The 22,494-nt window shown below is 43.6% G+C and overlaps 2 protein-coding genes across 9 annotated transcripts in view; one reads left to right on the forward strand and one right to left on the reverse strand.

Moving 5' to 3' along the window:
• LOC124995449 overlaps positions 1–22,494 on the reverse strand; it is a 756,577-nt gene that overhangs the window by 240,733 nt on the left and 493,350 nt on the right. The gene's annotated exons all lie outside the window — the stretch shown is intronic.
• The window catches only part of LOC124995450 (receptor-type tyrosine-protein phosphatase mu-like), a 68,612-nt gene that overhangs the window by 34,504 nt on the left and 11,614 nt on the right, over positions 1–22,494 (forward strand). For 2 of the 8 annotated variants that reach the window (XM_047567816.1, XM_047567817.1), the window contains exons 15-25: positions 3,352–3,533; positions 3,743–3,837; positions 5,347–5,383; positions 6,569–6,643; positions 8,910–9,042; positions 11,909–11,941; positions 13,585–13,697; positions 13,833–13,907; positions 15,040–15,066; positions 16,914–16,925; positions 19,016–19,206. In XM_047567816.1, coding sequence (XP_047423772.1) covers positions 3,352–3,533; positions 3,743–3,837; positions 5,347–5,383; positions 6,569–6,643; positions 8,910–9,042; positions 11,909–11,941; positions 13,585–13,697; positions 13,833–13,907; positions 15,040–15,066; positions 16,914–16,925; positions 19,016–19,206 — 973 coding nt within the window. The remainder of the gene's footprint in view (positions 1–3,351; positions 3,534–3,742; positions 3,838–5,346; positions 5,384–6,568; positions 6,644–8,909; positions 9,043–11,908; positions 11,942–13,584; positions 13,698–13,832; positions 13,908–15,039; positions 15,067–16,913; positions 16,926–19,015; positions 19,207–22,494) is intronic. The other 6 variants (XM_047567818.1, XM_047567823.1, XM_047567819.1 and 3 more) reach the window with 6 other exon arrangements.

Below are 22,494 nucleotides of genomic sequence, written 5' to 3' on the forward strand. Positions count from 1 at the left end.
GCTCCGTCGCCCAGGGGCCCGGGGGAGGCGGGGGGGAGACGAGGGAGGCGGTATCCGCAGCAACAGTCGTCATGTCAACAGCTGCCTGGTCCCCGTCACCGCGCCGTAACGAGGGATTTGGTTAATTAGCGATGGGCGGGCGGGGCTAACGCTGGGGATTAACGGGGGATTAACGGCTAATGTGTCAATCACAGAAAACTGTTTATTAACCAAGACTAGAGGCTCAGACAGCACAGGAAATGCATTCTGGGTAGTTAGTCTTCAGACCATCATGTTCGTTACTTTCATCTTATTTGGACGCACACACACAAGAAGGATTCATTCAGCAACTACAGAGATAAATGCACCTGTCCTCAGTAATCTGATTTCACCTCTCCTCTGTAATCTGATTAATCTCATTACACCTGTCCTCAGTAATCTGATTACACCTGTCCTCGGTAATCTGATTAATCTGATTACACTATCCTTGGTAATCTGATTACACCTGTCCTCGATAATCTGGTTAATCTCATTACGCCTGTCCTCGATAATCTGATTACTATTGTCTTCAATAATCTGATTAATCTCATTACACCCGTCCTGTAATCTCATTACACCTGTCCTCTGTAATCTGATTACACCTGTCCTCTGTAATCAGATTACTACTGTCTTCAATAATCTGATTAATGTGGTTACACCTGTCCTCTGTAATCTGATTAATCTGGTTACACCTGTCCTCAGTAATCTGGTTACACCTGTCCTCTGTAATCTGATTACTATTGTCTTCAATAATCGGATTAATCTGGTTACACCTGTCCTCTGTAATCTGATTACTACTGTCTTCAATAATCAATCTGATTACACCTGTCCTCAGTAATCTGATTAATCTGATTACACCGATCCTTAGTAATCTCATTACACCTGCCCATATAAAAGTCCAGGTGTGAACACAGATCCTCCAGGTGAGGCCTCTAAACATTTTGATTGGTGCCGATTGAAGTGAAGTCTCTGCTGATTGGTTGGTTGTTAAAGGAGGCGGAGCCTGTTTCTCCATATTGACTTGTGTGAATGTTTCCTGGACCTGTGAAATTCCCTCCTCTGGTATTTGACCTTCAGCTTTGATTCCAGCTTCATTCTCTGTGACAGTGATTCAATATGAAGCTTCTACAATGTCACCAGATTTATTTCCATCCAGTGTTTTTAATTCAGATCCTGTGTTGATGATTTTAGAGTCTGACCACTGCACAAAGCCTTCTCCAGCACATCCCAAAGATTCTCTATGGTTTTCAGATTTAGTCTCATGCTCCCTGAACCACTCTTTCACCATTTCAGCCCCATGAATCCTGATGTTGTCATTGTTGAATATAGAAGAAAACGTCCATGGATGGAATAACCTGGTCATTCAGTAGAGTCAGGAAGTCAGCTGAGCTCATTCTTTGAACCTGGACCTGAGCAACTGTACCAACCTCACATCATAGCAACTGATCACATGGTTGTTTTAGAAATGAGAAGCTCCTCATTGCATCAGTTGCACTTAAATCACTTGTTGGATACCAGCTGAAAGATAATCACCATGAACTAATTATCCAACAAGAGGCTCCGAACTATGAGTTCAGTTAAATCCAGGTGAAGAAGACTTTTTTTTTTTGTTGTTGTTGTTGGCCAGGCAGTGTATAATCCTCTCTTGTTTTTATTTTTAACTACGAGCATCGAAACACAAAAGGTGTTGCCGCAGGCGACCTGTAGCTGTAATCAGATTACTGCGCTCCAGCGTGAGCGTGGACAAATGAGATTGAGACGGTTTGACAAAGAGACGGAGAAAAGAGAGAGAGAGTGAATGTGTGTGTGTATGTGTGTGTGCGTGTTTGTGTTTCTTTCCACAATATGTTTTTTTGTCTTTTTTTAAAAACATGCCACATTTTTGCATACATTTCACAGACACTTGCACCGTTCTGGCTAAACATCGTAATCATTATATAAGAAATAAAGACATGTTCCACATTATTTCATCGTATAACATCCCTCCAGATGTTTTGGATCTTTGCACATTCCCGTAAGCAATTAAACAAAGATCCTTTCTCATTCAAACATTTGATGCACGCAGGTGGAACATGACCAGACACACGGTGCAGCTCATATATTAGTTATGTAGACTCTCAACAACCTTGTGTTTATCGTTGTGAGTCCAACTCTTCAATGTCCTCTCTTCTTTCCCAAGAAGTGCTTCTGTGGGACTGTCTGTGTTAGTGTGTTAGTGTGTGATTGTGTGTCCTCGCTTGTAGTTTCCTGTCCAACAGGAAGTGGAACAATGCTGTAGTTCCACACCCTGAAAGGTGTGTGTGTGTTCTGGTTTTTCCTAAAGTAGTGGGGTCCAGATTCCAGCAGAATACTGGTGTTGTGGGGTGGGGGTGGTGTGGAGGTTGGGGGGGGGGGGACTTGTTTCCCTTAGTTTTAGAACCGAAGAAGTAAATTATGATCAGGTGGAAGTTTCAGCTCCGTGCTGCCATCTGCTGTTTGTTTCTGGTACACACACTACTGTGAAACACAGCGGCACCTAGTGGACAAACTGTAGCTGTAATGAAATGTTGCAGATAATGTGTTTGGTTGACTATGAGAGTAGCATCTGATGGTTAGTTATTCAGTCTAATTAGTTAGTTAGTTAATCGGATGTTTAGTTAGTTAGTTAGTTGGTTCATCAGATGGTTAGTTATTAGGTATTTTGTTTGTTAATCTGATGTTTATTTCGTTAATCTGACGTTCAGTTATTCAGTCTAATTAGTTAGTTGGTTAATCTGATGTTTAGTTATTACGTAGTTTGTTAGTTAATCTGTGGTTTAGTTATTACGTAGTTTGTTAATCTGAGGTTTAGTTAGTTAGGCTGTCTGTGATTTTTAGTTGTAGTTGTAGTGCTTCACAGATCATTAAGTTGTGTAGGCTGGAGGCTGAGGGGTGGGGGGTTTGGGGGGTTTCTGGGTGCAGGTGGGATTATTATATGAAACCTTTTGTGCCACATTTTGTATGAAAAGTGCTTCACAAATAAAGTCTGATTGATTGAACTGAGGTCTAATTGCAGCTCAGCCAGGAATACGTGCGTCGTCAGCTTAATGTCAGACTGTTGTAGATGTGCGGCGTCCTCATCCAGAGACAGAGACTTAATAAAAGTGAAGGTGAGAGAGAAGGAGGGGGGGCAGCTCTGACCTTTCTGTGGAGCTGAATAATGAACCAACATCAGTCTGGATGTGAACGGAATCTCCAACAACACGAAACCCACAATGCTCCCAAAACTCAGAGGCCTACATTTCCCATAATGCAGCTGGATGCCTCCATGTCTGGCTAATTAATGAGCTAACTAGTTAACTTGTCTGTGTGCAGTAGGTACCAGGTGGTGGTGGAGGAGGAGCGCCCCCGCAGGCAGAGGAGAGGTACTGCGGAGATCCTGCGCTGTTATCCGGTTCCCATTCACTTCCAGAACGCAACGCTGCTCAACTCCCAGTACTACTTCAGCGCAGAGCTGCCCATGAGTGAACTGAGAGCGGCCACGCCCTTCTGTGTCGGTCAGTCCACTACTGTAGCTAGCTAGTTTGTTAGTTAGGCTGATGTCTGTTTAGCTAGTTAGTTACTTAGACAGTTAGTTAGTCAGGCTGATGTGTAGTTAGTTAGCTAGTTGGTATGGTAGTTATTTTGTTAGTTACTTGGTTAGTCAGTTAGCTAGCTAGTTCACTACATTTAACCTTATTTAACTCAACTGTGTGTTTTTGTCCAGGTGACAACAGAACCTACAATGGTTACTGGAACGCTCCTCTGCTGCCTCATAAGAGCTACGGAATCTACTACCAGGCTGTCAGCTCGGCTAACGGGGTCAGTAAATGACTAATAATAGGGGGTCCTTTAACTTCTAGAGACTCTCCAGTTCCACGTAGGGAGTCCTTTAACTTCTAGAGACCCTCTAGTTCGACATAGGGGGTCCTTTAACGTCTAGAGACCCCCCAGCTCCATGTAGAGGGTCCTTTAACTTCTAGAGACCCTCCAGTTTGACGTAGGGGGTCCTTTAACTTCTAGAGACCCTCCAGTTCCACGAAAGGGGTCCTTTAACTTCTAGAGACCCTCCAGCTCCATGTAGAGGGTCCTTTAACTCCTAGAGACCCTCCAGCTCCACTTAGGGGTCCTTTAAAGTCTACAGACCCTCCAGTTCCACATAGGTGGTTCTTTAACTTCTAGAGACTCTCCAGCTCAACGCAGGGGGTCCTTTAACTTCTAGAGACCCTCCAGTTCGACGTAGGGGGTCCTTTAACTTCTAGAGAGCCTCCAGTTCCACATAGGTGGTCCTTTAACTTCTAGAGACCCTCCAGTTCGACGTAGGGGGTCCTTTAACTTCTAGAGACCCTCCAGCTCCACGTAGGGGGTCCTTTAACTTCTAGAGAGCCTCCAGTTCCACATAGGTGGTCCTTTAACTTCTAGAGACCCTCCAGTTCCACATAGGGGGTCCTTTAACTTCTAGAGACCCTCCAGCTCCATGTAGAGGGTCCTTTAACTCCTAGAGACCCTCCAGCTCCACTTAGGGGTCCTTTAAAGTCTACAGACCCTCCAGTTCCACATAGGTGGTTCTTTAACTTCTAGAGACTCTCCAGCTCAACGCAGGGGGTCCTTTAACTTCTAGAGACCCTCCAGTTCCACATAGGTGGTCCTTTAACTTCTAGAGACCCTCCAGTTCGACGTAGGGGGTCCTTTAACTTCTAGAGACCCTCCAGCTCCACGTAGGGGGTCCTTTAACTTCTAGAGAGCCTCCAGTTCCACATAGGTGGTCCTTTAACTTCTAGAGACCCTCCAGTTCCACGTAGGGGGTCCTTTAACTTCTAGAGACCTGTCTGGTTTGATGCAGAGTTTCAGGGTCTTATTCACATGTTGTGTTCATTATTGACGCTGTGACTTTTAATTGATGTGTTAAATAATGCAGCTACAGTAGTAGAGCTTGTCGACACACACACACACACACACACACTAAACTCAGTGTGCGTGTGTGTGCATGAATATTCATGAGCTCTTGTGGTTAATTTGTCACCTGTTCGTTAAAACCAGAAAGACACAAGATGTTCCGACTCAGCTTTACCAAAACCTCACTCAGTGTGTGTGTGTGTGTGTGTGTGTGTGTGTGTGTGTGTGTGTGTTGGTTGTTAAATGCCAGCACAGGCACTGATCCACAGCCATTTTCCTTCTGTCCGCTCTGTTTACGACGTGTTGGTGTGTATTTGTGTGTAGGTGTGTGTAGTTGTGTGTAGTCAGGATGTGTATTTCTGGAGGAAGTCTCCAGATGCTATCATGTCGGCATTTGTGTCGACAGGAAACTAATTTTCTTGTCTCTCTCACCAGGAGACAAAGATCGAGTGTGTGCGAGTGGCCACTAAAGGTGAGGAACAACATTCTAGCTTCAAATATAGTAAAATTATAAATAAATGATGTAACGTTAATGAGCTTTAACCCTTCATGGATTAGGGAACCATGTTTGTTTTTAAAAGCAACTGGTTTTTATTCAGAGAAGATCAAGGAAACATTGTCAGGTCTAATCAGGGTCTAATGTGGTCTACAAGGTCCACCTCTGCATGAACTCTGAGCACAGCTGATTTATTAGGAACCAGGAAGAAGAAGAAGAAGATGCATCCTAATGTTGTCTAATGTTATAATGTTGACAAGTGTTCCAATCAGCTGTGACGTTCCATTGCTCTAAATACATGTTTACATTAGTTTACCACTGAAGGACAAGGACCAGATATGGAAAATGAATTAATGGAAATGAAGTACTTGAATGGGTTCCCTATAAAGGGTTAAGCCTGCATTAAAAAATTATATGTTCAGAGAAGAATATATCATTTTATTTTGAAATTTTGCGACCTGACAGATTTATGCTATGCTAACGCTACGCTAAACCAAGGCTAATGACTCACAGGGGCCCGTTCATCACTTCAGCTAAATGAGCTAAAAACACAATAACGTACACTAATACACACTAACACACACACTAATACACACTCAGCCAGATGCTGATTGGTTCTGTCAGTCACATTTCAGCAGCCAACCTGATCTCCCCCGGGGGGAGGGATGGGATGAGATGGGGGTGGTGGTGGGGGGATGCCCCCCCCCTCCTCCCCCTCCCCCTTCCCTTTGAGAGTACCCATGATGCCTTGCTGATGTGAATGTAAATCAGATCTGAACGTCTGCAGAATGTCAACGTCACAAAACACAAAGATTCAAACTTCCTCCATCTCAGTCTCAATGTCAGAGCGAATCCTCTGGGTTTATATTCTGGAGATTTCATTAAATTGAACTAAAGTGAACTGGCAGAAACTAAAAACACACAAATTAAAGATTAATGAGCTGCTTCGTTAATAAACTGCTTCTCTTCTCGTTTCTGTTTGTTCTCCTGCTAACATCAACTCTGACACGTAACTGGTCATAATGTTATGGCTGACAACAATCAGGACACACGCTGCATGAAACTAATGAATCTGCTTCACTTCAGACTAATGCCACAGACCTGTCTCTGTCCCTTTCCCTGTCCCTTTCCCTGTCTCTCTGCATGTCTTCCTGGATGAAGCTGCTATAATCGCCACCCAGCTAACCACGCCGTACATTCGAATCGTCCCGGCGGCCGGAGACAAGCAGCTAACAGGTCAGAGGACAAGAGACACTCATGTAGAGACGGGAGGACGACGGAAGTGGAGACCACACTGCATGTGACTCAGAGCATCCTGAAAGTCAACCAGTGTATTCTGTTAAACTGGTCCAGTGTTGTCGAGTCCTTGTTTCCAGTGTCTGCTGTGACTAGCTAGCTAGCTCCTAGCTAGCTCCTTGTAACTAAATGTTTCTGGAGACCCACTGGTGTTCTTGGGCTCGTTCTCTCTCATGTCCTGACATTTTCTTTTAGAGTTCACTGGTAGAATTCACAGTTCATTGGTCCATCAGTGATGAGCAGATGCAGCAGGACATTAGCGCCCCCATGTTTTATGGAGGGATGAGGTTCTGATGCTGGAATGCAGAGTTGGTTCATCTCCAAACATTTAAACCAAACTATTCTACTCTGGTCTCATCTGTCCACTAAACATTGTCCCAAATGGTTGTGGAACCTTTTCCGGCCCGATTAGCAGCAACAACTCTTTATATCTGAGCTCCTCACAAAGCTCCTTTGTCTGTTGTCATCATACACTTCAACACAAACATGTGTTGTGAAGATCAGACTGAGACAAATCCCTGATTTATAGAAACTAAACCAGGAACTGAGTCTCATCACATTGATGGAAACACGTCTGACTCTGGTTTGGTCTCTCAGATGTGTGATATTGGCTCAGTTTAGTCTCATATTTGGGTTCTTTGTCGACTTTCAGGATGTTTTGACTCATGTTATGTAGTGTGTGTGTGTGTTTGTGTGTGTGTGTGTATTTTGGGTGTGTACGTGGGTGGGTGGGTGGGGGGGGGCAAACACTCCTTCATTCTCAGTGAGGATAAAATAACATTTGTATATTTACGTCCTTGAAGGTGGAAACTGTCCAACAACACACACTGGTCTATGCGTGTGTTAGTGTGTGTGTGTGTGTGTGTGTGTGTGTGTGAAACACTAACAGCTGTTCTTTTCTTGTTTACACAACAATAACACACACACATTAACACACACATGCCTCCCACTCAGTGTTGCTGGCTGAAGCCCTGAAGCAGCAAACAGCTTCACTTCCACATAAAAACAGCTGTGACACACACACACACACACACACACACACACGTTAACAAACACACATTAACACACACACACACAGATGAATTTGGCCTTCAAAGAGTTTTTAAAGCCTTTAAACTGAAAACAGCAGCTCTGCCTCCGAGGGCTGATGCTGCCTTACTGTGTGTGTAGAGGTGTGTAGATGTGTGTAGGGATGTGTAGAGGTGTGTACATGTGTGCAGTGGTGTGTAGATGTGTGTTAGCTGATAACTGAGCCGACCTTGAACAGACAAAAACAGAAACTAAAGCAAACCATCTCAACAAGTTTTGTTCCAGATCAGTATGGTCCTGGTAGATAGATAGATAGATAGATAGATAGATAGATAGATAGATAGATAGATAGATAGATAGATAGATAGATAGATAGAAGAAAATAAATTTAATTGAATAGAATAGACTTTATATATTGTTATTGTCATTAGCAGCTAGTTAACAAGAGTTAACAATTGGTTAGCATCAGGTTAACAAAATGTTAGTAGCAGGTTAACAAGATGTTAGTAGCTGGTTAGCAGCCGGTTAGCAGCAGGTTAACAAAATGTTAGTAGTTGGTTAGCAGCGGGGTAGCAGTTGGTTAGCAACACGCAAACAGCAGGTTAGCAGCTAGTTAGCAGCAGCTTAACAAAATGTTAGCAGCTGGTTAGCAACTGGTTAGCAGCAGGGTAGCACCAGATTAACAAAATGTTAGCAGTTGGTTAACAGCTGGTTAGCAACTGGTCAGCAGCAGGTTAATAAGAGGTTAGTAGCTGGTTAGCAGCAGGATAGCAGCTGGTTAGCAGCAGGTTAACAAAATGTTAGCAGTTGGTTAGCAGCGGGGTGGCAGCTGGTTAGCAACAGGCAAACAGCAGGTTAGCAGCTAGTTAGCAACAGCTTAACAAAATGTTAGCAGCTGGTTAGCAACTGGTTAGCAGCAGGTTAACAAGAGGTTAGTAGTTGGTTAGCAGGTGGTTAGCATCTGGTTAGCAGCAGGATATCAGCAGGGTAGTACCAGGCTAACAATGTTAGCAGTTGGTTAGGAGCAGGGTAGCAGCTGGTTAGCAACAGGCTCACAGCCGGTTAGCAGCAGATTATCAGCAGTTTACAAAATGTTAGCAACTGGTTAACAGCAGGTTAGCAACCAGCTGGTTAGCAGCAGATTAGCAGCAGGTTAACGTGGTTATGGATGTTTCAGGAGCTGCTACCAGGAAGCCAGAGCCAGAGCAGGAGAAGCAGTCGGACCACACGGTGAAGATCGCCGGGTCCATCGCTGGCATCCTGCTCTTCATCATCATCCTGCTGGGAGTCATCCTCCTCATGAAGAAACGGTAAATGATGGTTATTCATTAACCCCTGGCTCATAATTATTAAACCAACCAGATAAAGAGCTGAAATAACTCATTAAAGAACCAATCATTTCATCTCACATCACAGATCTACAAATAAATAAAACATTTACGCATTTACACAGACACGTAAAAGCCTCCAGGGTTCAGGTCTAGTCTGAGTCTTTGTCTCTGAAATAAATAACTTAACATGTGAGAGACTTGAGCTTGTTCCAAAATGTGGATCATCCCCCCAGGTCAGCAACCAGCTGGTCTTGGTTCTGGTCCAGCTACAACATGCGGTGCAGGCAGTTAGATGAAGCAGTGATACTACGGGAGAGTATTAGAGCCAACGCTATTTAATTATTTATTTATTTGTATTCATCAGTATTAACTGAGGCTTCCTCTTCAAGTTGTGTGGTTTCTCCTTGGGAACAGTCTCAGTTCATGAGCTAAAAGAGAAAGGATTTCTTTGGTACTAGCTCAGTCCCAGGTCTGGTTTCTGGTTGGTATCGTCTCTAAAGGTCCACTTTATATTTCAACTTTATCTTTATTCTTATTTTTTTACAACTTTTTTGTCAAAGTGCATGATGAAAATAAATGCAGCTCCTCTCATTAGTTTTTCTCAGCTCTTCCGTAGTTTATTTTTTTTTTATTATTATTTATTTATTTATTTTTTTTCTGTGTGCCGTGAACATAAAGAAAAACTGGACCATAAAGAATCTTAAACGTTGAAATATTTTCCGGCTGCAGAATAAAAGGTCAGTGAGTAAACGTTGAAGTCGTGGTGGTGACAGCGAGGATGATGAGGATGAAGATGGACCATTAAACTGTGTGTGTGGACCGACATCAAACACATGATTTAGCATCCGTACACCGACTCCGAACGCTGGTGTGTTTGGAGAGCGTCGGAGATAAGAGAGAAATTTAGATGAAAGAGCATTTTCTTCTTTTTTTTTTTCTGCAGTGGCCTGGAGCTGAATGGCTTCAGGCTACAGGGAGACAGTTTATAGACGGAGTCTGGATCCAGCTCTGATCTCCAGACTGAACCAGAGACGAGCTGCTTTGGTCTAATGAGCTGTTTAATGTTGACGGGGTGCGTTTGATTTCCACTCTGTGACCAAGCGGAGGTCAGACTCATTACAGCAGGAAGCTGCATGTTTAAGGTCCCTGAATCATCCACGTTCACATCACGTTCGCTGATTTTATGTTCAGACAGAGTCCTTTAACGACGCGATACTACACACTCTAAAAGGACTCTTTATAGGACTCGTTGGTTTAAAGGACTCATTGTTTTAAAGGACTCGTGGTTTAAAGGACTCATTGTTTTAAAGGACTCGTGGTTTAAAGGACTCATTGTTTTAAAGGACTCGTTGGTTTAAAGGACTCGTGGTTTAAAGGACTCATTGTTTCAAAGGACTCGTTGATTTAAAGGACTCATTGTTTTGAAGGATTCGTTGTTTTAAAGGACTCGTGGTTTAAAGGACTCATTGTTTTAAGGGTCTCGTTGATTTAAAGGACTCATTGTTTTAAAGGACGCGTTGATTTAAAGGACTCATTGTTTTAAAGGACTCATTGTTTTAAATGATTCTTGTTTTAAAGGACTCAGTGTTTTAAAGGACCCTTTAAAGGACTCATTTATTTAAAGGACTCATTGTTTTAAATGACTCATCGTTTTAAAGGACTCGTTGGTTTAAAGGACTCATTGTTTTAAAGGACTCGTTGGTTTAAAGGACTCGTTTGTTTAAAGGACCCTTTAAAGGACTCATTGTTTTAAATGACTCGTTGATTTAAAGGACTCGTTGGTTTAAAGGACTCATTGTTTTAAAGGACTCGTTGATTTAAAGGACTCGTTGGTTTAAAGGACTCGTTTGTTTAAAGGACTCAATGTTTTAAAGGACCCTTTAAAGGACTAATTTATTTAAAGGCTCATTGTTTTAAATGACTCGTTGGTTTAAAGGACTCATTGGTTTAAAGGACTCGTTGGTTTAAAGGACTCAATGTTTTAAAGGACCCTTTAAAGGACTAATTTATTTAAAGGCTCATTGTTTTAAAGGACTCATTGTTTTAAATGACTCGTTGGTTTAAAGGACTCGTTTTAGGTATCAGTGTTTTAAAGGACCCTTTAAATGACTCGTTGGTTTAAAGGACTCATTGGTTTAAAGGACTCGTTGGTTTAAAGGACCCATTGTTTTAAATGACTCGTTGATTTAAAGGACTCGTTGGTTTAAAGGACTCATTGTTTTAAAGGACTCATTGTTTTAAATGATTGGTTGTTTTAAAGGACTCGTTTGTTTAAATGACTCAATGTTTTAAAGGACCCTTTAAAGGACTCATTTATTTAAAGGACTCATTCTTTTAAATGACTCGTTGGTTTAAAGGACTCGTTGGTTTAAAGGACTTGTTGGTTTAAAGGACTTGTTTTAAAGTACCAGTGTTTTAAAGGACCCTTTAAAGGACTCATTTATTTAAAGGACTCATTGTTTTAAATGACTCGTTGATTTAAAGGACTCGTTGGTTTAAAGGACTCATTGTTTTAAATGACTCGTTGATTTAAAGGACTCGTTGGTTTAAAGGACTCATTGTTTTAAAGGACTAATTTATTTAAAGGCTCATTGTTTTAAATGACTCATTGGTTTAAAGGACTCATTGGTTTAAAGGACTCATTGGTTTAAAGGACCAGTGCCATCTACTGGTGTAGTTACAGACTGCAGCCTCCTCTCCCTCCACTCCTCCACCTCCACACTGAATAATTTAACTCATCTGTTTCTTTCTTTCTTTCACAAACATTAATCTCTTGTTTTTCTGTTTTTCTGTTTCTTTTCCTCCATTTCATCCCTCCCTCTGCTCCGCCCCCTCCACCAATCAGACGAAGAAATTATCACTCCTACACTTACTACCTGTAAGTAACCTGTTTGACCTCTGACCCCTCACCTGCACCCTAACCCTACAGCCTGATATCTGACCCTAAACCTCCGACCGTTGACCTCCGACCTCTGACCTTTGACCTCTGACCTCTGATCATCTCTTTAGTTCACGTCTCAACCTCCATTCTGAGCCATGACCTCTGACCTCTGGTTGTTGCTGTGTCTCTGTGGTTGTTGCTGTGTCTCTGTGGTTGTTGTTGTGTTTCTGTAGTTGTTGTGTTTCTGTGGTTGTTGTTGTGTCGTTGTTGTTGTTGACGTGTCTCCATGGTTGTTGTTGTGTCGCTGTAGTTGTTGTTGTGTCTCTGTAGTTATTGTTGTGTTTCTGTGGTTGTTGTTGTGTCTCTATATTTGTTGTTGTCGTGTCTCTGTAGTTGCTGTTGTGTCTCTGTAGTTGTTGTTGTGTTTCTGTGGTTGTTGTTGTGTCGTTGTTGTTGTTGTCATGTCTCTATGATTTTTGTTGTTGTTTCTGTAGTTGTTGTGTGTCTGTAATTGTTTTTGAGTCTCTGTAGTTGTTGTTGTGTCTCTGTAGTTGTCACGTTTCTGTGGTTATTGTTGTATTTCTGTGGTTGTTGTCGTGTCTCTGTGGTTGTTTTTGAGTCTATGTAGTTGTGTTTCTGTGGTTGTTGTTGTGTCTCTGTAGTTGTTGTATCTCTGTAGTTGTTTTTGAGTCTCTGTAGATGTTGTTGTGTCTCTGTGGTTGTTGTTGTGTCTTTGTAGTTGTTGTTGTGTCTCTGTAGTTGTTGTTTTGTCTCTGTTGTTGTGTCTCTGTAGTTGCTGTGTTATTATTTAAGGCTAGTTGTGTTGATGTGTTGTGTTGTGTGTTGAGGTGTGAACCAGAGATGTCTAGTGTTGTGTGTTGTATGTTGTGTTCTGTGAACCAGAGAGCCTGATGTTGCGTTGTGTTGTGTTGTGTTGTGAACCAGAGAGACCTGGTCTTGTGTTGTGTTGTGTTGTATATTGTGTTGTGTTGTGAACCACAGAGACCTGGTCTTGTGTTGTGTTGTGTTGTATATTGTGTTGTGTTGTGAACCACAGAGGCCTGGTCTTGTGTTGTGTTGAGTTGCCTGAGGCTCTTCCTCCGTCTGACTCACGTTAAAAGCTCCTCTCTGCCTTTATTTATAAATCCAGTCGCACAAATGGATGATGTTTATTCGCACTCTCAGAATAGAAAGAGACAAATCCACAGATGAAAGGATGAAAGGATGAGTTTGTGTCTTAACCCTTCACTGGGCGCTCAGTGACACACCTGGAAACTACATGTCGACTCTGGAGTGTTGTCGCAGGACACAACAAGACTGTTCCCTTTATTTCTAATTTTCCTGTATTAAGTCCAGATTAATGAATTTCCCATATCTGGTTCCTTGTCGCCGCAACCACGTCATCCATTCATCTAATCTCATCCATTCATCTCTTTTTATCCATTTTTTATTTCTTCACACATTCACTTCCTCTTTCTCTACTGTCTCTGTCTTGTGCAGTTATACTGCCTCCTTGTGGTCAATTTAAATATTTTTATTTTGCTCCTAGCCTCCTAGCCTCCAAGCCTCCGAGCTAACAGTAGCTTAGCCTCCTAGCCTCCTCCGAGCTAATGGGAGCTAACGTGTTGTTGTCTCTGCAGGAAGTTGGCGAAGAAGAGGAAGGAAACTCTGAGCTCCAGACAGGAAATGACTCTGATGGTCAACAACTCGCAACACACAACCACGGTGGACACGCACACCCTGAACGGACGCAGTGAGTACACAACAACACTTCAACACAATGACACAATATGATAAAATATCGTAGGTACGTATATAATAATATAGTTACAGTGTGTGTGCGAGTGTGTGTGTATAGCCTATATTAAATGTGTTGGTGTCGTTGCAGCTATGTCGTCTCCGTCCTCCTTCACCCTGAAGACAAACACCATCAGCACCACTGTCCCCAACTCCTACTACCCAGGTAATGTCTGAGAACCCTGCTGTAAACTCTGCCCCCTGGTGGATTCACTCAGTTTTCTGGTTTCAGGGAAATATTCACTAATTAAATAAATAAATAAATACACAGAATAAATTAATCAAGAGTTTATCTTCCTAGCCTCCCATCTAGCCTCTCGCCTAACAGTAGCTCTTACAGGCCTCCCAGCTAACAGTAGCTCTTACAGGCCCCCCAGCTAACAGTAGCCCCTCCTAACCTCCCATCTAACAATAGCTCTTCCTAATCACCCAGCTAACATTAGCTCCCCCTAGCCTCCTAGCTAACAGTAGTATTTCCTAGCCTCCCAGCTAACAGTAGCTCCGCCTAGGATCCTAGCTAACAGTAGCTTTCCTAGCCTCCCAGCTAACAGTAGCTCCTCCTAGGCTCCTAGCTAACAGTAGCTTTTCCTAGCCTCCCAGCTAACAGTAGCTCCTCCTAGGCTCCTAGCTAACAGTAGCTTTTCCTAGCCTCCCAGCTAACAGTAGCTCCTCCTAGGCTCCTAGCTAACAGTAGCTCCTCCTAGGCTCCTAGCTAACAGTAGCTTTTCCTAGCCTCCCAGCTAACAGTAGCTCCGCCTAGGATCCTAGCTAACAGTAGCTTTCCTAGCCTCCCAGCTAACAGTAGCTTTTCTTAGCCTCCCAGCTAACAGTAGCTCCTCCTAGGCTCCTAGCTAACAGTAGCTTTTCTTAGCCTCCTAGCTAACAGTAGCTCCTCCTAGGCTCCTAGCTAACAGTAGCTTTTCCTAGCCTCCCAGCTAACAGTAGCTCCTCCTAGGCTCCTAGCTAACAGTAGCTTTCCTAGCCTCCCAGCTAACAGTAGCTCCTCCTAGGCTCCTAGCTAACAGTAGCTTTTCCTAGCCTCCCAGCTAACAGGAGCCTCCCAGCTTTAACTACTTTAACTAAGTTTAGTTCCTGCCATTCGATGTTTCAGGAGGTTGTTGTTTTCACTACACACTCACAGATTCACTGGGTCCTGGTGAACTGTTGTGGTTTGTGGTGGTAGGTCCATGGAGCTCACTTACCCTTCTTCTTCTTCTTCTCCTTCTTCTTCTCCTTCTTCTTCTTCGTCTTCTTTTCTTTGTGTCTGTCCATCTGCTGCTGACGTGTCCTGGTGGTAGACCCATTCGTACCGACGGCCATCCTGGGTGAGACTCTTTTCCTACGTTTGGTCTGTAGGACTTGTAGAGGTAGACAGAGAGACAGGTGGACAGGTAGGCAGACAGGTGGACAGAGGGACAGGTAGGTGGACAGTCAGGTGGACAGAGGGACAGGTAGGTAGTGAGACTCTGGCTTCCATCCATCCCTGCTTGCTCCTCGTTCAGCTGTTTTTAGTTTTGAAGAAGTTTTTTATCGTTTGGTTCAATTCCTCCATCTTTAACAATGATTTATATTTTTTAATTTTTTTCTTTTTTGTTTTGTCGTTTTAAATTTCCGGTTTGTTCGTTTCGTTTTTTTTTTTGTTTTTTTTTTTTTTGGTTTGTTTTTTTTGGTGAGACGACGGCGGCTTCACTCCATCCCCACATCCACCAACATGTCGTGTTGACGTCACGTCTGGTCTGTCTGTGACCTCCGACCTCTGCATGGACACAACACGCCCACGTGGACTGGGGGGAGGAAAGGACTACAAAAATAAAAACAAATCTAAAACAACTGCAGAGCAGTGAGAGGTTGTCACCCTGGACATCTGGGGTCTGATTCCTTTAGATTTGATTTAACGTGGGTTCAATCAGTGACTCAGACTAATAACTGGTTACTGAGTTAATACTTTTCATGGCCGTGCATGATGACTTTAGCTGAGTCGGCTGAGACTAGACATCCAGTCGTCTCAATGGAAACCAGTTGCACTAGATCCTGGTTTGTTTGCAGAGTCAGAGTTTCCTACTTAAACCTCAAACTTCCCTCCATTCGCTTAGAACTGAAGAAGCTACTCTACAAGTCCAGTTGCCTTTTTGAACTCTTTTTTTTTTTTTGATAGTCGTCTGAGAGTTTTTTTTTCTAATCATAGCATCTATGCCTCGAAGGCTTCAGCCAAAAGTTTCAAACTTTTCTCAGATTTAAAGATTTCTAGAACATCATCTACCGACTCTAGGTCTAAGGTCCAGCTAACAATAGCTCCTCCTAGCCTCCCAGCTAACAGTAGCTCAGCTAGCAGTAGCTCCTCCTCGTCTCCCAACTAACAGTAGCTCTCCCTAGCCTCCCAGCTAAAAATAGCTCAGCTAACAGTAGCTCCTCCTAGCCTCCCAGCTAACAGTAGCCCAACTAACAGTAGCTCTTCCTAGCCTACTACCTAACAGTAGCTCCTCCTAGCCTCCCAGCTAACAGTAACTCAGCTAGCAGGAGCTCCTCCTAGCCTCCCAGCTAACAGTAGCTCTCCCTAGCCTCCCAGCTAAAAGTAGCTCAGCTAACAGTAGCTCCTCCTAGTCTCCCAGCTAACAGTAGCTCAGCTAACAGTAGCTCCTCCTAGTCTACCACATGACAGTAGCTCTCCCTAGCCTCCCAGCTAACAGTAGCTGAGCTAGCAGTAGCTCCTCCTAGTCTCCCAGCTAACAGAAGCTCAGCTAACAGTAGCTCTTCCTAGCCTCCCAGGTAACAGAAGCTCAGCTAACAGTAGCTCCTCCTAGCCTCCCATCTAATAGTAGCTTTTCCCAGCTTCCTAGTATCCCAGCTAGTAGTTAGTTTTGACTAGATGAGACAAAAATCACCTTATATATATTTTTCTTTTTCTAAAATAAATAAATTTGATAAAGTTTTATGTTTTGTTTTGTTTGTGTAGAACGCTGAAGCCCAACGAGCCAATCTCAGCACTAACTCCAGCGCTAACTCAGATCAGGTCCTACACTCAGGGAACAGTTAGCCGGGATAGCCAGGTTAGCCAGGTTAGCCTAGCCCAGGCGCTAGGAGCTGTGTGTTAGCAGTAGTGCTAAGGCTAAAGCTAAAGTTGTTGCTTATATCCTGTCTCTTCTTCTTCTCTTCTCTCTTTCTCTGTGTAAAGTGCCCATTAATGGTAAGTGGGTCATGTTTTTTGGGGGCGGGGTCTGTCATTGCATGGGCCACATCCACCACTGTGATGTCATCAGTCGACATAGCAACGCCTCATTATTATTATTTTTTTAACTATGTGACGTCACAACCCCCGACTCCTCCCATTTCACCCAGAGCCAATTAGGTTCAAGCTTCATTCATCTCCTCTTCACTGATTGGTCCCCTTCACCCCCACGTGACTGGCTGGGCTGGAAGGAAGCTTCTGATTGGTCAGTCAGCCCCCAGGCTAGCCAATAAGAGCAGAGGTAGAGAGTGTAGTGGAGGGACAGTCTGAAATGTTCAGGTCAGAGTCCTTGACCAGGTCCTGGACCAGGACCTCTTGTCTTTTCACACTGCAGCTCGAAGAACCAGAACCTCACTCATAGGGTCCCCTACGGGACCTGGACTCATAGCCTCCTCTACTGGACCAGTACTCATAGGGTCCCCTACTGGACCTGGACCAGTACTCATAGTAATCTGGAATTGATGACGTTGTCCTAAAGGAGCCGCAGTGTGAAAAGAACCCGTCCTCTCTCCAGTCTAAGTCATCTGTTGTCATGGTGATGTGTGTCTCATTCCATCTACCGTTGTCACGTTGTCACGGTAACGGCGTGGTTGCTGTGGACACGGACCGGACCCGGTTGTGGTTGCCATGGCGACCCATTATCTATCTACATGCCATGATTCTTTCCCGCCTGTCCTGCTGTCCCTCTGATTCTGTTCTCGCTTTACAAACATTTTAGATCAGAAACCGCAGAAACGACTGTTAAATCATTGTAGGTCTCATGAGTCTCTCCAGGTTTGTAGACTTGTCCTTTTTGAAAGTTGTTTGTTAAGAACTTAAATGGGTCTCAGAGGTGGTGTCTCAGTCCATCGAAAAGACAGAAAACAGTCCAACAATAACGAATGATGTAATTAAACATAACTGTAAAATCCTAAAGTCAGAACAAAATGGTGTCAGAAAGGAACAAACCTCTGAACTCTTCACCACTAGTTCAGTTAAACTTTAAGCAGCAGCAGAGATGAAAACATTAATATTTTTACTTACTGTACAGTTGTAGTTGTCTTAGTGTATTTAAAAGCCTGGTCAGGGACAAAGAAGCTCCAAGTCTTCTATACACCACATGCTGTATGTATTGTCCCTGATAAATGAACAATAAATACAAAAAATACAAACAAAAACAGAACAGATTAGAAACACAAAGTAATAAAAGTTCTAATAAAGAAGTGAACACAGGACAGACTCTGTAAGAAAAATAAATAAATAAACACTCCTAGGGGCGATATGCTAACGTTATCTAGCGCTAATGCAATATTCATTCCCTCAGGTTCTCCCTCCGTGACTTCTTCTGCTTTTTATTACGACTCCAAAGCAAATCCAGCTCCTGAAACATTTATCTGAGACTTTTTTTTTACAAAGTGGAACGAAAACACAAGTCGATAACGGCTGCATTGATTGGACGTAAACACAGAATCCTTAACGTCAAGTTAGACACTCTACTGGGATCAGTACCAGTTGAAAATGGTTCTAAGGTCGACCTGAACGGGTTCAGATCGTATTCCTTCCAGTGGACGTGGTAGAATTTAGAATCAATGTGGAGCTGGGTCGAAATGACTGACCAGAACAGAACCAACCTCCATTGGAACAGAGTCTGTCCCAGTCGAGACAAAGCTAAAGAGAAGATTCTCATTATGCATGTACAGGTTCGGTTTATCGTCCAGAAGTTTCCTTCTTCCTTTCCTCCTCCTAACCAGAAGTTCAGTCAGCAGTAAGAGCGTGTCGCACGAATAGTGTAGTATATAAGAGGTAGGTACAGGTTGGTTTATGGCATATGGACAATATTTACTGATGGAAACCTATTGCTACTAAACTAGTAGTAGTCTTTAAAGTGTCCAGTAATGCTGTGGTGATGGAGGAACAATCAGAGAGGGGATTAGGACTTGAGGGGTGGAGGTGAATTGGTGATTCTTGGGTCCGGTCCGGTCCAACACGACCCCTATAGTCTTTATTGTCCATGAGTGCCTGGGCCATATCTGATATATATATATCCCCCACCCTCAACCCCCCCCCAGACGACAGCCACACCATGACCAGCGAAACCAGCAGCCTGGTCCAGTCCCACTACAAGCAGCGGGAGTCGGAGCGAGAGGCGCTGCCCTACCAGACGGGTCAACTCCACCCGGCCATCCGAGTGGCCGACCTGCTGCAGCACATCACCCAGATGAAATGTGCCGAAGGCTACGGCTTCAAGGAGGAGTACGAGGTGAGTCCTACCGTTATTCTGCAATTAGCCTACCGTTAGCCTACCGTTAACCTACCGTTATCCTCCAGGGGCCATATTCCTAAAGATGAGTCTATGGCCATTAGCACCAAAAGCTTTTAGGATCAGTGAACGGGCTCAACCACACCTCCTCACTAAGATCAGAGTTACAATGAGAATTTCCTGGAATCACTCCTAAGATAAGACTCCTTGCTGGAAACTTTTCGGCAAAAGGTGTGATTGGTTGATCCTTTGACATTCATTTTCCATGCTGCTCATTGTTGCTCTCCATCCATTTGGTATTAACTGGAGTAAAATGGCTCAGCTTTCATCAAATTCCGGGTTTGGATTCCTGCACCATCCGATCTGTAACGCTGAATTCATTCACTGTTTGGAAAATGTCTCTCCTGCCTCTTCTTTCCACTGTGGCGATGGAACTCTTTGTAATTTGTGGAACACAGTTCACGTCCCTGATGCATTCTGGGATACCTGTCCAGAACACAACCAGGTATTTGGACTTTATGGTTCTGATGCTACTGCTCTTTAAATCAAGTTGGATGCAGTAGTGGGAGTCTGAGGTGAATACGACAGTAGGTACTTCCAGGAGAGCTGAGTCTGCTGTTAGGAAACGACCTGTGACATCCGCATATAATATTGTTAGCATAATATACCATATGATGCCATATATGGACATCCACATCCACAGCACATTGTATTTTTATTGATGTTGTAACAGTGAGACGTGAGCTCAAGATGTCCTCCATCTCTAGTTGTTCATGTAGCATCCATGCTGATCACACTCTACTTCCATTATCTGATACCTATGATATAATAATATGACCAATAATATAATATTATCCTCTCTTCTTACCTGGTACTGTTGGCTAGGCTAGTTAGCTGGTGTGCTGGTTGCTAGCTGGTAGCTGGTAGCTGACTGCCTTCCTGCTGGTCGGTTTTTCAGTTGGACTGGGCTTCTAAATGAGTTTTGCCTCAGATCATGGCACAAGGGATTGTAACATCTTATACTGTGTATTATTAAATTATAATAATATGATGATATAATAATATGACATATACATAACATGCATCAGTCAGTGCTCCACATGTTTACTGTCATCACTAAGAACAAGTTCCTACTGGGCGTTATTACCTGGACACACATGAACATGGAGACACATGGACACATATGGACACGGAAACACTTGGACAGACATTGACATGGAAACACTTGGACAGACATGGACATGGAGACACATACATTATAGATCTGCCCTGCAGCTCCTGGGCTGAAGCAGTGAGTGGATGTTATGCGTGTGTGTGTGTTTGTGTGTGTGTGTGTGTGTGTGTGTGTGTGTGTTGCCTCCTCGCGGCCTCCCCTCAGGGTGAATCCATTATTACTGAGCTCACACACACTCGCAGTGTTTTCACCCTCCATTTGCTGACAGTTAACGCTGAGACGTCCATCCAGTCTCTGAGATGTCCCTCTGGTCTCTGAGCTGTCCATCCAGTCTCTGAGCCATCCCTTTGGTCTCTGGGTTGTCCCTCTGTTCTCTGAGATGTCTCTCTGGTCTCTGGGTTGTCCCTTTGGTCTCTGAGGTGTCCCTTTGGTCTCTGAGGTGTCCCTTTGGTCTCTGAGGTGTCCCTCTGGTCTCTGAATTCCTGCAGGATAAAAATCAGTCTGCAGAAATCATGCTAAGACAAAACCACCCGGACCTGTTGGGTCCCAGTGATGGTGGACGTAGCTGATCTACGGGACCTGGACTTTGAGCAGATAAGAGGACTTGTGTCTGTGTGAAAGAAAAACTGAGACAAACTCATTTGGACCGGTCTGGTCTGGTCTGGTCTGGTCTGGTCTGGTTGGGTCCCGCTCTGAATGTCTGGTTCAGGTTTCAGGTATCATGGTTGAGGATGCGTGAGTGCTGCTGGTGTTGGTCATCTCACTGTCTCTGATGGCACATTGAACTCTGCCAAATATTAAGCCATTCTCCAAACCCACATGCTGTTCCATTGAAAAAATCTGTGGTGGATTATCAAAAGGTGCGTTTCAAAGAGCAAACCAAAGAATTAAAAGTAGTAATTCAAGAAGATTGGGACAAGGTTAGTCCTCAGCAGTGTGAAAGGCTGGTGGGATGCCAGCCAGGATTTGAGCTCTACTACTGCTAATGGCAGGAGTACTAAATATTAATTTGATGATGTGATGGTTTATTTATTTTTTGTTCAGTTTTGAACTCACTCTCTGCTATTTGTTGACTTTGATACCGACAATGTTGAGAACTGACAATAATTCCGTTTTGTTAGTTTTTCTTGTAAACAACAAACAAAATAAATATAATTTGTATTTGTTTGTGTCTGTCTGATGCAGCCACACCTTTTGAGACAAAAATTCCATGATAATATTTGAGATTGTGTAAAAATTTAACCTTTTTCCACCACTGTATATGTATGAGGTGTATGTACAACAATGGAACATTTCCAGTGGGATGGTGGTGGGTTTCATGTGCTCATGGAGGGTTCTGACATTGTTCTTGTTCAGCAGACACACTGTGGACGGATTAAAACTGTTGGCCATGTGAGTGGTCTCGATGCACTCGATGGATCTCAGCTTCCTGCCAGAGGAGAGTCTGTGAAATAGTCTGTGTCCAGGGTGAGAGGGACCAGGTTCCAGAGACCAGAGACTCCAGACTGAAGCCAGTTACCTTCTCTGGTCCTTAGCAGAGGATGTAGAACCAGGTGGTGATGGATTTTGTGAGAATGGACTCAATGGTGGAAGTGGAGAATTGTCCATCTTTGTCTTTGGCAGGTTGAATTTCTTCAGCTGCTGCAGGAAGTTCATACTTTATTGACGAGGGCTGTGATGTTCAGCTCCATCTGAGGTCCTGGGAGATGATGGTGCCCAGGAACCAGAAGGACTCCACAGGGTTGAAAGTAGAGTCACACAGAGTGATGGTTGTTACAGCTGCACCAAGTCACCAGGTGGACTGTCGCAGTCCTGTAGGTGGTCATGATGTAGATGAGCCGGATTAGGGTGGTGTCATCAGGTGTCATCAGAAACCTTCAGGTTCTGTACAGACTTGTGACTGTAGGAGCATCATAATGGAATAAAACAGAGGACTGGTGCATCTTGAGTCTCTTTCTCCCGTATTTAGTTAAAATAAACTCTGTATTTGAAGGGACTAGAGTCTGTAAAGGAGTGGAAGCTTTGTTTCTAACCATGAAGGGAACATGAAGAAGTGTCGAGCTGACGAGCTCTTTGAAAGGTCTGAATATCTGACATGTTTCACTTGGGTTGGG

Source organism: Mugil cephalus, chromosome 18 (genome assembly GCF_022458985.1).
Source record: "Mugil cephalus isolate CIBA_MC_2020 chromosome 18, CIBA_Mcephalus_1.1, whole genome shotgun sequence".
NCBI classification, from domain to species: Eukaryota; Metazoa; Chordata; class Actinopteri; order Mugiliformes; family Mugilidae; genus Mugil; species Mugil cephalus.